At 40.7% G+C, this 17,399-nt stretch overlaps 1 protein-coding gene across 1 annotated transcript in view; it reads right to left on the bottom strand.

Annotated features, from left to right (window-relative positions):
• The window catches only part of mmp17a (matrix metallopeptidase 17a), a 68,478-nt gene extending 54,260 nt beyond the window's left edge, over positions 1–14,218 (bottom strand). Inside the window, exon 1 of the mRNA XM_070924776.1 lies at positions 14,081–14,218. Within this exon, the coding sequence (XP_070780877.1) occupies positions 14,081–14,218 (138 nt within the window). The remainder of the gene's footprint in view (positions 1–14,080) is intronic.
• Positions 14,219–17,399: the final 3,181 nt, after the last annotated feature.

Raw genomic sequence — 17,399 nt, 5'->3', positions numbered from 1 at the left:
TGTTACAATGGTAGCAACAATTTGCAAACAGTAGAACTACCACAACGCTGCACTGTATATGCCCCACAGTGATCTACCCGGAATGTGCACTAGCATCTGTTTGATTTGCCCAATTGCAGATTAAAATTTTTAGCCGACAGAGTTTTTTTTCCCTAAACTCTCTTTCGGGCTGCACTCAGGGATATTTTCACTCTGGGTGCAGCCTAACATTCTGTAATGTGTATGCTGTCTATGTGATACCTCATGTGGGCTAGTGCGTCTGACAACAAAAGCAAAACACCTCCTTACCTGTCAAACAAACTTCTCATCCCTACAAGGCTTCAAACTCTAGTTCATTTTCACGCACAAGCTGTTTCACCCTCCAGCATGCAAAAACTTCATCACCTGCTGTAGCTCCCCCCCAAAAAAAGGTCATAAAACAAAGGACAGCAACCCCCCACACCTCCCAGCTGTGAAAAGTACAACAAACATGTTGTGATGAGCAGTTATTGTGACACCACCGAAGCTCTATCTGAGAAAAGACGAGTAGTACCAGAAGGGAAGAAGGTAGGATGTTGGTGTGTGTGTGTGTGTGTGTGTGTGTGTGTGTGTGTGTGTGTGTGTGTGTGTGGCTGTGTGTGCTGCACCTGCAGAACGACACAAGCTGTCTGGATATGTGCCGTTTCATTAGGAAGAGAAGCTGAGAGGAGCAGTACTGGACCTACAGCAATAGAACCGCAACAAAGAAGCCACAGGCCCGCTGTGGATCAGCTGATTCCTCCACAGCCAGACACTGAAACCTGCAGTCGTGAGTCCAGAGCACAACAAAGTCAAACTTCAAGGCTGAAGAATGGAAAGTTAAATTGGACAAAATGAGGTGCAGAGGGAGTTTGCTTGCTTTGCTATTTGACACGGCTGTAGCCTGGAAATGAAGTCAAAGTTCAAACTCTGGCAATACTTCTGGCCTGGGAGTGAAATGCGGTGCTGTGATATGGCCACGCCCATCAGACTGACACAGGCAGCTTGGCTGTGTGTGTGTGTGTGTGTGTGTGTGTGTGTGTGTGCACAGGCATGTGTAACAACCAATTTATTTCATGGCCTATGAGTTACTCTTTTATGTCTTTATTCCTAATGCATCTCTTTCTCCATGCTGGATGTCAGGTGGATGGCGGTGTGTGTGTGTGTGTTTTCAACTCACCTCCTGTGGATAAAGCTGTGATGCTATATGGTAATTACATGCTTCACTAGCAGAGCACAGTCCAGCTGCATAGCTAAGTGTGAAAGTGTATACCGGGAGAATTCTGGTCAGTAGTTGCAGAGAAATCCAAGTGGAGCTCATGTTACACTCATGACAGCCTGGTGGTCGGGGAAAAAATGTTCGAGTTCAATAACTGTTGTTTTTTTACGATGTCCGCAGAGGGTAACCTGGCACTAAAAATGCACAGCTGAGATCATACATTTACACACTTACAAGTACAGCATGTGCACGCAGGACGGGAAAAGACAACAAACATGGAGGATACGATACACAAATAGGGATTTAACTTCATGCAGCACCTGTCCAGAGTTTTAAAACAAACGGTCATAGACTATAAACTAGACATAAACTCTTTTCACTGTTTCAGTAGCAAAACCAACACACAGGTGCACCCTGTCCCATGTCTTAAAATGTACTTATGGTATTAAAAATCACTGACAGTATTAATCAACTGTTCCACATAGACCAATAGTAAAAACACACACACACAAAAATCACGCAGTATATACATATGGTATTGGCACATTAACAGTCAATTATTTTGAAGAAACATCAATGTGAGGAAGCCACAAAACACCTGTAAAAGTCAAAATATACCAAAATGAGCCAAGCCAAAAAGACCACAAAAACAGCCAAAAGAAAACCAATTAACAACCAATCAAGTACAGCTACATATGTATGTACAGTAATAAATTACAACAGAAACGTTTCCTATCGTCACCGTGGGCACAAATTCTTTATCACGACAAACATCTGCTTGACAATTGCACAGAGGATAAAAAAAGTAAAGATTTAGACTGAGCCCGTGTTCATGGCACAAAGATAGCGAAAGCCAGATAAAGGAGAGAGAAAACCAGACAGTCCTGGAATATAATAAATATGTTTTTATCATGCTGACAAAATCTGATAAGAGCACTAGATAGGAGAGTGGAGAAACAATGGAGGATCTCAGTCTAAGAGGTACAACTGTGATTGTGGAGCTATAGGGTTTTAGTTTACCTCAGCAGTACTTCAAACAATAGAGTGCTTTAAGCAAGCACAGTTATAAAAAGAGTATCTGGTTGGTTCTGCAGTGATGTAAAGATGCACCTTCATTCAAATTTTACATGCATTAAAAATGCATTAGAAATTGCAATGCACTCCAAGAGCCCCACATCTATCGGTTCCAGCCTCTCCAAGGAAAGTATTTGCAGACTTTATTTTTTTTCATCTTAGATCAGTAAAGACAGAATCCCCTTGAGTTTTTTCACCTTGTTGTTGTCAGGCTCCGGGAGTTGGAATGACCATTATTCCGTGACGTGAATAATTAGTCATCATTATCTAATTTTGATTTAATTAATGATGAAGTCATCTTTGGTATACAATCTTAAAATTGGATTTGGTCTGTTAGTTTGATCACACAGTATACTGTAGCTCCCTGAACCTGAATACTGCTAGAGCCAACCATAAAAACCAAGACTAATATTTCTGGGCTGATGAATATGAAAAAATGTACAATCTATATAACCAACAACAGTTTCTGTCAGAGTTCACTCAGGAAGCATGTGCAAAGTTGGGCCTTGAGGGTGATACAGTGCTCCTACATATGCTAACATATGCTTACATCTGTTGGTCCTGTCACTTCTGCTGCCTCGCTGCAGACACTCTCTGTTTACTCTCTGACTATAGCTTCAATTCTGTGCCCATAATAATGAATGTGAATGTCAAAGCAACCATGGATTACAGACAGGCTGTCAGATCTGAGGATTTATTTAACACCTACAAGTTTAATAAATGTCAGCATCTAAAATAAAATCAATACACAGCCACAGCCTGTGTTAAATGCTCATAGTCCTTGTGAAAAGGATGTACATCGTCTATTTCTTCAGTGTACTATATCTTCTTCTTCTAAGATTAATCTCTAAGTAGCTTAAGATTTGATTACAATTGACGGTGCTGCGATTAAAGACACAGCAAAGGAAAGCTTTCATGTTGTGGTTTGCATGCGTGGGTTAGTCAGCATATTCTCCAACAGTGTGAATTTTGAAATAAACAAAAATAACGCGTGCTGCTTTGACACTTGCTCGAGGGTTATCCGCTTGGCATGAACAGCTCCTCCAGCTCCAGGTGGAAAAGTATAATGTGAATGTTAGTTGTATTGCTGAAATATTTGATCTTTCCATGACCCAGTTTGCTTACTGTATGGCTCTTATCCAGCTCCCTTTTTTCCATTCAATTTGTAAAATCCAAAATGTGTCCGTTTGGATTGCGGGAAAATCCAGAATGACAGCTCAGACTCAGCCATGAAGAAACTGCTGTAGACTGTATTCTGAGCATATAAAATGGCCACAAAACAAGTAACAATGAAGTGTTCATTTATCTAGAAATGCCTATGCAAAGAGTGACGCTTTTAAGGATAATAAAGAATAAAGTCTTTGGAAGAGCCACAGAACACTTACCCGGATCAGTTAATTAAACCAGACAAGATAAAAGGAGCAGGTGGTCCCTGATTAATATTACATTCATTATGATCAGTTAAACGTGATTTCATCATGGCATATTAAAAGAATCGGACAGACTGAGGTGAGTCGTCGGCTGTTTAGCCCGCAGCCGATGCTGGGGGAGCTCTTTGAATTGAGGAGTTTTCTGCACCAATCGATGAATCTCAACGTTACTCCATTCCTAGTATGGGAGGCCAGTCCAAGAACTCGAGGAGAGTCCAAATTATATTCCATCTAAAAAGGTCGGGGAGCTTGTCTTTGTATTTTGACGTGAGATAGAAATTGTTAAGGGTCCCTTTCAGATCGTATGTTTTATTCTTTTGAAAATGAATTTATGTACATCATGTTCAGTTGCTGTAGGTCCCATATAGGCACATGCCTCTCATAAGCAGTCTATTTACTAACACAAAGCTCAGCTAACTTCATTCACATTCTGCAGGCATATACAGCACTTTCAGTGTAATAATCAATGTATTGATAATTGATCAAGGCCAATCTATTTTGCTCTTGCAATGTGTGTATGCTGTAAACAGTATCATTTTATTTTCTATGATTTTCTGTTGTGTTCTGTTGACACCACATCTATTGCATGTCTGTCCGTCCTGGGGGAGGGATCCCTCCTCTTGCTCTTCCTGAGGTTTCTTCCTTTTTTCCCCCCATTAAAAGAGTTTTTTTTTTTTTTTTAGTTTTCCCTCATTCAAATCGTGGGTCTAAAGGACAGGGGGAGTTGTATGATGTACAGATTGTAAAGCCCATTGAGGCAAATTGTGATTTGTGATATTGGGCTATATAAATACAACTGACTTGACTGGTAACCTTCTTCAAGTAACTTCTGTTCTTCATGATCCTGAACTTTGATGTCATTTCAACTTCATTCAAGTAGAGTTTACAGTACTTGGAAAAACAGTCTGATCTCTAAACGACTTGTTCTTTTGTGGATGATATGTAATTAGTTGAACTGTCACTTAGGGAGAGACATACTGAGAAATAAGTCTTTTTGTTTGTCTCCCATGGGCTGGAGAGAGAAAAAAAACCACTGCAAATACCCAATTAACCAATGAATAATTGCTGAGCTAATGGGCACCTCAAGATAAAATCTTGAATGTAACAGTCACTCTCAAAATTAATGGGGCTATGTATTGTGCAGTGGGACAAAGTGATGCTGCTCTCAGTAGCAAAGGCTGATTTTTATGCCTTAATGCTTATTGCATCCAGGCTTTTATGATCATTCTAATAAACTCACAGACATTGGCTGAACACCCAACGTCTCCTAGTTGTGCAGTTTATCTCTCTGTCTGTTATTCTCCCTTTCTTCATTTCACTTAGACATACAGACAAATGTGCCTTCATTTTGAGAGGATACAGTACTGAAATTTAATTCCAAAGCACACATCAAACGCTCCCTCAGAAAGTGTTTTTCTTTTCCTTTTTTTTTTGCACAAACTGTCCTTCAGTTTGATATGAAATAAACTAAAAGCCAGCAGTGCCCATCACTCCTGCGCCAATGTCAGTAATGAAAATCAGTAGGCAACAGCCTTTTTCTTCACATACATACTGTATTTATTACAATTCTGCCAGTTTCAGAAGACAAACTTCAGAGGAGTTCAACAGAGTTCTGTTACTTTGGGGTTTCCTCCAGTTCAGTAAGAGGGCCTCTGGATTATTTTAACTTTAACATGCAAGCAGCAGAACTCCAGAAACCACCATAATTACCAGATCTGGTCAGTCCTTTGAATAGCTTTGGCAACCAAAACCTTGGTCTGGTATATGACTATAAGTGGGCGGGATGCCTCAGTTAAAATAGGGCAGCAACATGGAGTTGATTTGGGGTTTTCTACATGGGGAGCCTGAGAGTGGGCCTGCATGCTTCTAACCCACAGTTACAGTAAGTCATGAAACCAGCAAGAGCCAACGGGAGAGAGAATCACATGCAGCTGAGGAAAGCAGTAATTCCAGCTCAACTGCTTACACAGTTTGGTCCATTACTTCTGTAAACTCACCTGCTCTGACATTTGGTTGTGCCAAAACTCTGTGTAGACAGGATTAAAACTCTGTGCACAAACAAAAAGAGAAATATGCAAACAGATCATTTTTGTCAGATTCACAAAGCCGTGCATATGCATGGTTCTGTTTATAAATGTCACTCATCGTGAGACATGCACAAGCCTGATTTCCACTCGCACAGTTAGCCATAGATGGATCTACACGCCCTCAGTCGACTGTTTGCAGATAAAGTCTGCTCCCCCAGTCTCTCAATGAAACACAATTTCACAGAATTGCATTGGCTCAATTGACTCAAGTCCTCAATCAGCACCAGAGCAGCAATACCAATGACTGTGGCTAGTTCTAACACCCATGGGGCCTTATTTGCATGGTGGCATGAGTTGTACCCGGTCTGTGGAAACACTTCAAACATGACATTTACGACGGCATCACCTGAATGTGTCGGTTAGCAGAACAAGATAAAAACAGACTGAAAGGCGAGTCCTTATGCTTAAAATGTAATTTAACTATTCTAAATAAACACTGCTCAGCATAATTAATGTGGTTAAAGCAGAAATGTTGGTAAATCAGAATACAGTTATTTATAAGTTAATGAGTGGTAGGTACAGTATCTGTTATCTAAAGCTGCTTCACACTGATTGAAAACCTTCTCCTTCAGTTCATTAAATCCCTGCAGCCATCTGAAGGCAGCAGGACAGACGTATGTGATAAATCTGCAGCCTCCAATTTGAGAAGTGCTGCACCAGAGAGCAGTGCCATTATGCACGGCCGTTTACCTTGATTAAATCACATGCAAACGACACCAGGCTGCTACAAAATAACCACATGTGTCTCCTACAACTCTGTATTCTGCCTTTTCATGAAGCAGACATCGGATTACTGGCGCTCATCAATTCTGTGCATTGCCATTTTACTGTAAGTAATTTTTGAAATGCATTGCGGTGCAAACGCTATTGCTGTACCACATCATGTACGATATGATGTGACCCTTTAAGATGTGAGATACAGCAGGATTATGACTGAAATAGCGTTGGACTGATGCGATCATATAATCGTCATCATCAAATCTATCTATGGACCTTTTGCAATTTGTACTGCTGCACATAGAGATGCCCACACAGTACTTGTGCCCAAGACCTACCACTTTTCGCTGATTGTTGTGCTTGCATGATTAAAACATGGCCCACAGCATCCATCACACACACACACACACACACACACCTGTAAACTACCATTGGCAGCAATACTATAACTCAACGTGATCAATTGTCGGAATGGTAATAATTTTGTTTCTAGCTGTCAAATAAAAGAGTCCAATGCTTCTCAACAAAGTATAAAACAAGAAGCACATACACACAGGGAACTGATGAAACAAGGGATAAAATAATCTAGTGAACTTGAATACACAAAAGCCCTGAGAATACACTTAACATGCACATTCTGCTATTTTAAATATCAGTTTATGTGTGGGACATGGCTTATGCATGTTTTTTGTGTGTACCCATCCTTTATACATCTGGCTTCTGTTGTTTACCAAAACAATTACCTTTGCCCCATGACTGCTGATGGTTCTTCTTCGGGCCTCAAACTGCTATACTTTAGTTTGAAGTTGGGAGTAGCGTATGTGACTAAAAGTTTTGTCAGACTTCGTTTACAATTCTATTTATTCTACTCATGAGCCAACACGAGGATCGCCTACAGAAAATCAAGTTCTGAATTCACGCTGTCAAACTTCATCTGGAAATCGATGTGTTGTCATTGTCTGAAAGCGTCGTGCAGAAGTCTCGCAGCTGCCACACATCAGTCCCAAACCGCTATGCTACAGTGGCAGCCAATGAGGTGTCAGGGCTCTTGAGACCTTGAGAATTGGTTTCTAAGGAAATCATAAACTCCTCAGTAATGCTGACAGTCTACTCAGAAACTTGCATGTCTCTGGAGAACTTTTACTCTTAACAAGGCTGAGGTGACAGATTGGATAGGAGCGGGCTGAAGGACTGGTTTCCCTCTTCCAGAGAAGCTGAGAATGTGCTATATATTACACACTGAACATTCGCTCTCCGTCAATCTTTATGGAGAAATATACTCTCTCCGACGTTCAAGTCCTCTCCCACATGACATTGTTCCTGAAATAATCTTCTCGACCTGAATACAAGTCCCACGATGCATTTCTACAGACAGAAGGTCACGCTGCTTGATGGAAGTGGGACAGCGGTGCTAAAAGTGTCCTAATAATCCAGGCTGAGAGTGTAATAACAGATTTACATGGAAACTAGCATCCAGGGTGTTTTTCTGGCGTGGTTTAACTTTTCACTCGCTCACTTAGCTATTGCTAACAATAAACCAACCAATCTGTATATTACAGGTATAATATTCATTATTTCACGTTCTCGGTGGAAACACCTTCTACCTCGTCATTTAGTACATGCTTTCACTTAATTGTCACTTAATTACAGCGCAGGACTCCTTCCATTGTACGTTCCCTTGACTGTAACTGGGTCCCGTTTTCTTTCTGAGCCTCCTCTATCCCTGGGCCCCTGGGTGTATTCAGAAGAACCATGATGTGCTGGTAGAAAGAAAGCCTCCTACTTGAATAGCAGGCGTGAAATGGAAGGAAAGAGACTGACAGAGTGAAGGGAGTGAATATAATGCAGGAGAAAATGTACACAAATTACAGGCAAACGCGGTACTAATGAGGGTAGTGGTACTGTTGGCAGCCAGACTAGTTGTATGAGAAACAGACCTCGGAGAGGAAATTCTTTCTCTATTATACCCTTCAGAACAAAAACTGAATTATTAAAATGTACATTTTCCATCATGTATTGCAAAAAGTTCCTGAACCATTGTTAGGTGGAGGGTGGAGGATTAATGGCACTTGAAGAAAATGAGTTGCGATTCAAACAGTAGAGAGTGAGAGGATATTCTTCCATGAGCATGTTTGAAGCGAAGATTTTAGTGCTGAAAGCTCTTTGAGTCATTGTTACGGTTCTCTTTCGAACACCAGCTGCACTTAAATTATTGACCTAATTACTGAACATATTATGGGTATTATTGAGCCCTTTTTATATTTTCTTTCCTACAACTTAGCAATTTTTAGTCCTGCCAAATAACCCAAAAGGATTGTAAATTGCATTCGAATTTATCATAAAAGCCACAACAATATGAGGAATTTTGGGTTGGAATAATCACAAAGAGAATCCTGATGGGACTCATTAATATCAAAATAACAGTTTCAGTTTTTTTATCCAAAATACCTGACTTCACTTTTTAACCCTTTCAGTCCAAAGCCAAAACAGTTTTTTTCCCTATTTGTGACGAGTTACAACCAAGTGTGACAGTTCATTTTGTTCATAAGGGTCTGAACTATTGATATGTTAATTGACAACTAGGTAGACCAATCGGTTCGAGTACAACCCTCACTTAAACGGTGAGCAGGATGCCGGCTTTTCACACCCCATCTTCCCTCATATTCCTGAAAATGATGTTTGTTTTTGTTTTTTGTCGTTGCTCCTTGATACAATTTCAATACCTGATGAGAACCCATCATTTTGATTTCTAGCAGGGTGGGAGAGTGAGTGGCGGAGGTATGGGAGCAGAAAGTGGGCGCCTACTGTTTCAGAGGAATTGACGCCAGATGGCTGTGTCATTGAAGGAATGAAACAGGAAAATGAGAGTGAGAAATGGACTGGGGTGCGGTTGTCCTTCCAGGCGTGCATACACACACACACACTCACACACACACACACATAGTCTGTAAGGTTTTGGGATCATTGGTCTTAAATGAATAAAATTCCACAGGTGGCTGAATATACAGTTATTCAGGTAATTTATCAGCTGCTAATCTGGTCAGCTCACTCTCGCTTATCAAAAGGGAAAGCCCTGAGTGTTCAGGTGAATAGTTCCTTTGGGAAGCTCAGCGGTTCTGTTTCAGTGGAGAAAATACTCCTCACGAGGAACATAATACGATGAGCAGAAAACACAGAGCATATTACCTTTTAGTTGTTATGACTCAGTTGCCCTAAAGTGCTGAAATTGCAAATCGGCACTATGCAGTCATACGTCAAACCAGACAACAGCAAAGCTATAAAATGAATACCTTTGATCTGAGTGTTCAGTTGCTTAAGGACTCAGTGTGTGGTTGTTATGAAGAAAACACACCAGAAACACACCATACATAAGATTCACAATCTCAACTAAATGCCAAGTGATGGAGCAGCATGGCAGTGAAGTGTGAAGGGACTGGAGCAATAATAGAGATCAGAGGGTTGTTTTGTGGTTAGATGGTTGTTTTTGTGTTTCCAGTCCTGAGTGAATAGCAGTTATAATCAGACACACACACACACGGACAAACGCCCACACAAGCATGCACACACACGCACTCATATATCCACTGTGGAGAAAGAATGATGTGTGCAATCATCTGATCATATCTGTATTTTACAGCCCTTCCCAGTGGCACTGAATGGTGCTCTCTGTGTGTCCTCTGGCTCCCAGCAGCACCCCGGTGACATGAGATCAGTCATTGGCCAACTCATCATCATCGGAGCTGTCTACACTGATACTTTCTCTCCGTCTTTCATGATGAACTAGGAGCTGCAGTTAGATTACATTGTCTAGACAAATTGTCTTTGCTATCGGTGATCAAACATGAGAATCTCTGTTTTTGCAATGAATAAAGCAGGAAAAACTCTTCATCTCTCAGGTAATTGAGGACACTGTATGTCTACATTAAGTTTTTCCCCTTTCGCAGTTGTACCCTCTACCATAAAGGTGCTGCAGTGAGCTCTACTTCACACCTGCTTTCCTCTCTTACAGGGCTTTTCTGCATGTAGTATGGTCACTTATTTCAGTGGAATAGGTATGACTATGAATTCGACTTTTGCGCTCAACTGCCCCTGATCTCCAGAGTGAAGGAGTCACATGTGGCCTTTGAACAGCAGGCAGGAGGACACACTTTCCCTGGAGCTTCAGGGGCTTCTACAAAGACATCCTATTCCCATGCTGTCTCTTCAGGACAGAAGAAAGAGTCTGTATTCCAGTCCTGCTTACTCATAAGAACTGGTCAAGCTGGGTGACTGGTTCAAAACGATAAACTTGAATGGCACTTTCATGTCTTTGTGGTTTGTAGGCACAGAAAGTTCCTACATTTTGCCTTTCAGGTTGGACCTTAAGAGTACAGCAAGTAACTTTTCAGATGCTACCATTTTTCAAATAGAGTGGACACAGTGAGAAATATGCTGTGGTGCAAGGGAATGCATGTCTTCTTCAGCCAAGACAACCTCACCATCAATGCCCAGTACATTACGGCTGATGGTCCATGTTGCACGATCATCCATCCTCCCAGTAACTCTGACAGAAGCAGTGTACGAAGCTGCGTTTTGGTGAAACAATGATGGAATGATTGGAACTTTCTGAACATACCAAGGGACAGCAGAGAAGTGGATTTTTTTTCTTGTCACTAAAGCTGCTATTCTTCTACAAGAAAAAAAAAACTACAAACATGTCACAGCCACCATGCAAGCCTACAGGGAGTGAGCACTTGATACTAAAAGAGATTTTAGTTTGGGTGTCACAGACAGAGTGGTCAAACTGGAAATCTTTGTTTAAAAATAGATGTACTAAAGATTCAGTCTTTTGCTATGCATGGCACAAAGGTCTTCAAATCCTACACATAGGGGCTTTTAGTAGATCATATATATATATTTTTATTATAAAGTCTAAGTAATGTTCGGACTTTATCTGCAGGCAAGTATTGTTTGAAAGGCTTTCCTCAGCAAAAACAAGCTTGCTATGGAAAAGAGGCTTAACTTCAGGGAAATGGTAACTTTCATTGCATGAACTGGGTGACCTCCACCAAGAGGCATATTTAGTGCAAGTCCATAGAACAAATGTGGACATTTTCAGTTCTGTATCCATCACTGGACTGGCAGTGTTGCTTTGCATTTACTGGCACATGAAGTGGGGCAACGCATCCCAGACATCACAACAAGAGTAATGGCCCTCAGAGTACGGGCTGCAGTGCCACTTTGGACTCTGTGTATCATACAGCTCTATCTAGAAATGCAGGAAAGCTTCCACCTTGAGTATTATTTTCTTTGCCATGGTAAATGGAGGAACAAATTACTGCTGTTACCACAGCTTTTCATCTGGTGATACCGCTGTGTTTGTAGTGTTCACCCAATTTTCCCAAAAGTTGAAAAGATGAAAAAGTTTGTCTCAGAGTTACTGTACAAAACTGTACACAACCATTGGCTGATCAGGGCCTGCCAGACATTGACACTGATTAAGTGTCCATTGATTTTCCATCACAGGTCCGACAGACTACAGACAAATTGTTCCATTTGTTTTCTTTTTGGACTTTCACTTAAATCCTCAACCTTCCCCCTCTGCTTTGCTACTGTATCTCATCATCTCAGAGTGAAAGAGATGCAAAGTTATGTGTGTGACTAAGAGAAAGAAATACAGATACACAAAAGAAAACTTTCAAGTATTGATTCCAAATGATTCCAGTTCCAAAAGGGTCAGATGAAGCAGGAAAATATGGCTAGTACTCAGAGTGAGCAGCATAGTTTTATGTTGCAACTGGAAAATGAAACAAGACAACAAGTTAAAAGTCAATGTAATAGCCTTTTTAAAGGCCTTGGTTGTTTGTGGACAAAGCGAAACAGCAAGGTAGAAGTGTGTACAGGTTGTGATGAAAACCCAGATGTCAGATGAGGCCAAACTGACCTTTTTGGAAAACAAAAAAAAAATGATTTCAGAGCTGAGGTGCAACAGAGCGTGTCCTGATGTCAGGGTTGTTGGCATCCGCCTCAGGAATGAGTCTGGGTATTTCACACTGATGGAACACGTGGACACTGTAAGCTTACTGAGTGTATTGTGTGTGCCGTTTTCTCTTAAGAACAGTTTCTTAGATTATGTAACTTCTGTACTGATTTAGGTAGCCTACATACTATTTGTTTAAATTAACATTTTCCTCATCTCGCCCCCCCCCCCCCCCCCCCCCACACACACACACTCTCTAGATTAAAAATGACGGCTCATAAAATCTCACAATTAAAGCGTCTGTTGTCTTAGAAGTGTAACAAAGTAACTCAAAGAAGGAAAAGGTACCCCGCCTCAAGGTGGAAGAGAAACTTGAAGCAAAGAAAAAGTAAAGAAATAGAAACTGATCTATTTTAATGCTCTTGTTCTAGTCTTTGTTAAGAAAAACTTCATCCCCTAGCGTGGGTTTCAGAGAGAAGAGTTTGAGCGCTGAGAGAAAGCCAGACAGAAGTTGGGATGAGCAGCAACAAAAAACTGATGTTGCCCTGAGGAGTGAAATTGTGGAAAAATGCAGCTTCAATGGGGATGAAATTACGAAGACGATAATCAGCTTTTACAAGCCAAGAAATAAAACGCTTTTTTAAGGAAAATTAGAATAATCTCCTATTTTACTTACAGCATAGTGTATTATCCATCTATGATACAATATGCACAACACAAACTTACAAACATCAGTTCATTTACAACTCTTGGTTTGACTGTATGCCATACTATATTGTAAGATTATTCATATAAAATTATATATTAAATTCAATGTTAAGTAGATGTTTAGGGGTGATCTGTTATGGGCAAATAGCTTCTGAACACATACAAAAACAAAAACACTATGATTTCAATATGGGCTTCGACTTCAGTTCAAATCGATTTGTTTATATCCTTCATCAATGGTGCTGCCTGTTTGAGTGGATTCGTTTAGCTCCATCTACCTCTCCACCACAGACTACAGAGTGGGATCCTCTATTTTCAACACAGCAATTGCCTGAACTGGGCATGGGCTCTTTCATAGGCATGACTGAGAAGAGCCTTGATCAAATAACCTATAATGCCTCTTGGGTTTACAGTCTGTCCCAGTGAGCTCCAGTCATTTTATGAGCACAGGATATGTCAGCATACTATGGAAGAGGTCGATATAACGCCAAGGCAAATCCCTTCACACAGCCTACATTTATTTATTACAGGCAACTTGATTGTAATTATTTTATTTCTTTTTTGGGGACGTGATCAGGTGAATAAAGTTCCTATAGACACGTGTGTTTTTCATCACGCGGCGTGTAGCCCGCCGCCACTCTGCCTCGTGCATTGGACTGCAGCGGTGTTAAAATTCAGAGCAAGTATTCGGAGAAGACGGCACTTGCTCTTTGCTGGACGGTCAAGAGTAGCCCAAGAAAGGAGAGGCAACCCCGCCACCCCACGGCCCCACAGCGTGGTAGGGTTTGATAGAAAAATGAACACCCACCACCCCACGTTCACGGGTGCTAGCAGGTAGAAAAACTTCCGACCCCCTCTTCTCCTTAAGTAGGTAGAAAAGAAAACTTACCACCCCCGTGTCCAGCTGCTCGGTAGTCAGAGAAGGAGCCGCTCCAGTCAGAGGTACAAACCACAATATCGGCACCAGCAGCAGCAGCATCTCCGGAGAAATATTCCTCATCCACTTGTGAAGAATCAGAGGAACCATGATGCCCTAAGACAGGCTGATCCTGCAGGGCTCAGACACCGACCCCGACAGCCGCATCCACGGGATAAATCACACGCCGACACTCCTGAAGAATTAGCCCGAACAAGTCTACCTCACTGTTGAGCGCAAACACATAAAACACATTCAAACAGCCCGGGTACAAACACTTGAGACCATTAGAGCAGTTTATGTCCCGCAAAACTGCACTTGTAACTAACACCCAAGTGGCCACAATCTGAGATAAACTGCGTGCTCCTGTCCTATATCAAGTCCATCAGAGGTGATATCCCTGGAGCAAGAAGCGCGAGCTCCCCTCTCCGTCGTTGCGTCTCGAGCGCTGGAAAATGAAAGCAGCTGCGTGCGGTTGTGTCGCGAGCAGCGGAGACCAACCTCAAGCCCGCAACAATCACCCATTGCACTTCCGGACAAGATTCCCCAAATAAAATCCTCGCTGCTGGACTTGAAAGATTTTAAGTAATAAATTTCACTAGACCTTTCAGGGATTTAAGTCCCTGAATCTAAATATATTTGTCAGATAATGCACATGTTGACCAATGTGATATTTAAGTTAATTTACGCTGAAATGATCGATGAAAAATATTTAATTTTAATTTTCAGTGCTATTGATTTTGTGAGTCATATTTATACTAAACATATGCTGATAACAGTTGTAAGAATATGAATATTTGCTGCTTTTCACCCTTTCATATCACTGTCAATTAAATACGTAGGCTTGTTGGTTCCCAATATTAAAAATTATACATCGCTCCGGCTGTAATAACTTGTGACAGGCATTAATCTACTTTATATAGACTAAATTATTACATGAATTCATCAGTAAAATTCAATTAGATTAACTTAATTGTTTATACTGTTGATTAAATTAAACAAAAAAGATAGGTCAAAGGACACATTTGGAAAAGACCATGCAGCAGCCTTTTGTTTGTTAAATCGATTGCTTGTTTGTCTTTCCTCCTATCCTGTACAATAACCACAACCACCAATTTTAGCTCATGCTTTTATTTTGAAGTTCAATCTTCAAACTTCCAGTAGGCTACTTGTGAGGGGCTTTTCTGGCTTTATTTAAACAGCTGTGAAAGAATTTGAATGCAGTTTGAGGCACCTTTTATTTAATCTCTTTGGCCTTTAATCATGATTCATCTAAAAAATAAAACGTTAAATGTCCTAAAGAAGGTAATTAAAGGATGGCCATGTCGGTACAGTAGTAATGTTCTTTAATATGATGCTGGAAAACAGATGACACGTCAGTTATTAATAACTGCTGCTACTGCTGACTAATAATATTGGTCATGATAGTAATTACTATTTCTATTTCCTCCAGAGACAAAGAGTTTTGCTCAATAGTGGAGTTTTGTTTCCTGGATATGACTCACTGACAAGGATGTTTGCCATGCCCGAGGTTAAACAAGCATCATAAAATCCTCATTTAAAATAAATAAAGTCAAAGGACGCCTGATGTCAATTAAACTGAACTCTAAAGTTGGAAGTACTTCAACAACAAGCAATCGCATTTTATTTTTTATCAATTTGAAACTTAGGTCATCTTGGTAGCTTAATGGCAAGCAAGATCCTTCAACTGGGGGAACCAAGTTCAAGCCCCCAATATAGCAATTATCCAACCTCATGAAATGTCCTCAAGCCAGACTGAATCCTTATTAGTTTTAGCAGTGCTGACCTAAAGTCGACCCTGCACCACTGCACCCAGACCTCAAATACATTTTTCCAGGAGGAATTTTAAACAGTGCAACATAATTGTATCACTGTTAACTGCTTCCACAATATCAAGGTGAATTATCCATTTAAATCTTGAATCATCATGCAGATGCACGCACACACATCTCTGTGCCCACCCACATGTGGGCGCCCACATGCAAGCATCTTAACTATTCTGTGTCTACTTTGATAGACAGTCTCCTTAACCTTACTGCACTGTCACTAATGATTCACAGCACTCCTTTATTGTGCCACAGCCTCATGACTCGACTGCAAAGAAACGCATAATGAGTGCACGGGCACGAGCACCCACATACACAAATTAAGCTTATCCAGTTGATCTGCTGCTGGAACTGTTGAATTTCCATTTCAAATGCTTTTCTATGTAACATTTAACAGTTATATCATTATTTTCCACCAGAAGGTCTTGAAAACTGGTGTTACATGATGTGGCTGTTTGTGCCATTAAAGTCTAGGAACAGAATGTGCTGGGAAACACTTAGGAATGAATTGACACCCAATTAAATACACATATCAGCAGAAGCTCGCCCCTTGATGTGAAGAAAGTGCACATGTCTCTGAAATGCAAAGATTTTGTACCCCATTTTAGAAAACATGACAGAAAAGCACACAATTTGTGGAACCATGCAGAGATAATCTGCATGAAAACATGACAAATAGAAAATCACTTGCAGTTAGTGCGTAATACAAGTCCATCAGTGCATTCTCTGCTTCCTTTCATTAATTGATTTATACATTTTATGTTAATAATTATCAACATTCACTGGCTAATCCAGGAACATTTTATGATCAACAGATCAATCAATTCATACACGCATACATACTTCACGGCTGGTTCCATTTCTTATTCAGATCCATTACAGCAGTCGTTCATCACGGGCCCACAGGAGAAAGACATGGAAAATGTGTTTTTTGCTCAGCAGCATTAAGTTCTGCTGTCTTAGTGCTGAAGGCTTAAAACTTCACAACTTTACGGCTTCAAGTTCCAGTCAGACTTGTCGTATAGCCACAACATTATGATAATTCTGGCATCTGAGTATTGTGTCTCACAGCATGTTTGCTGGCAAAGAGAAGCTCCAGTCATTCAGTTTTATATTAACAGAAGGTTGCAACATCCATTCACTCATCTCAAGTCTGCTGCGCACATTTTACCTGAAGTGTTTCGCCATCTTCACAGTATTTCCCACAGAGATTTAGCTCATTTTCTTTGGTCAAATCGTATAATTATAGGAAAACCCATTGCCCAGAGTGGATGTGGACTGAATTGAGTTGGTTGGCTGCCATTGTAACACATTCATTTTAATATTTGTTGTAGCATTTTGTGCCAAGTTGGCGGCAGACCTCTTGCATTGGTGAGGTTAATATCCGGAGGATTAATTGATATTGTCAAATATCTTTCTATACCATCAAATCATGTCATGTAATA

This window comes from Enoplosus armatus, chromosome 18, assembly GCF_043641665.1.
Source record: "Enoplosus armatus isolate fEnoArm2 chromosome 18, fEnoArm2.hap1, whole genome shotgun sequence".
NCBI lineage: Eukaryota > Metazoa > Chordata > Actinopteri > Centrarchiformes > Enoplosidae > Enoplosus > Enoplosus armatus.
This window is presented reverse-complemented; position numbering and strand designations above follow the sequence as displayed.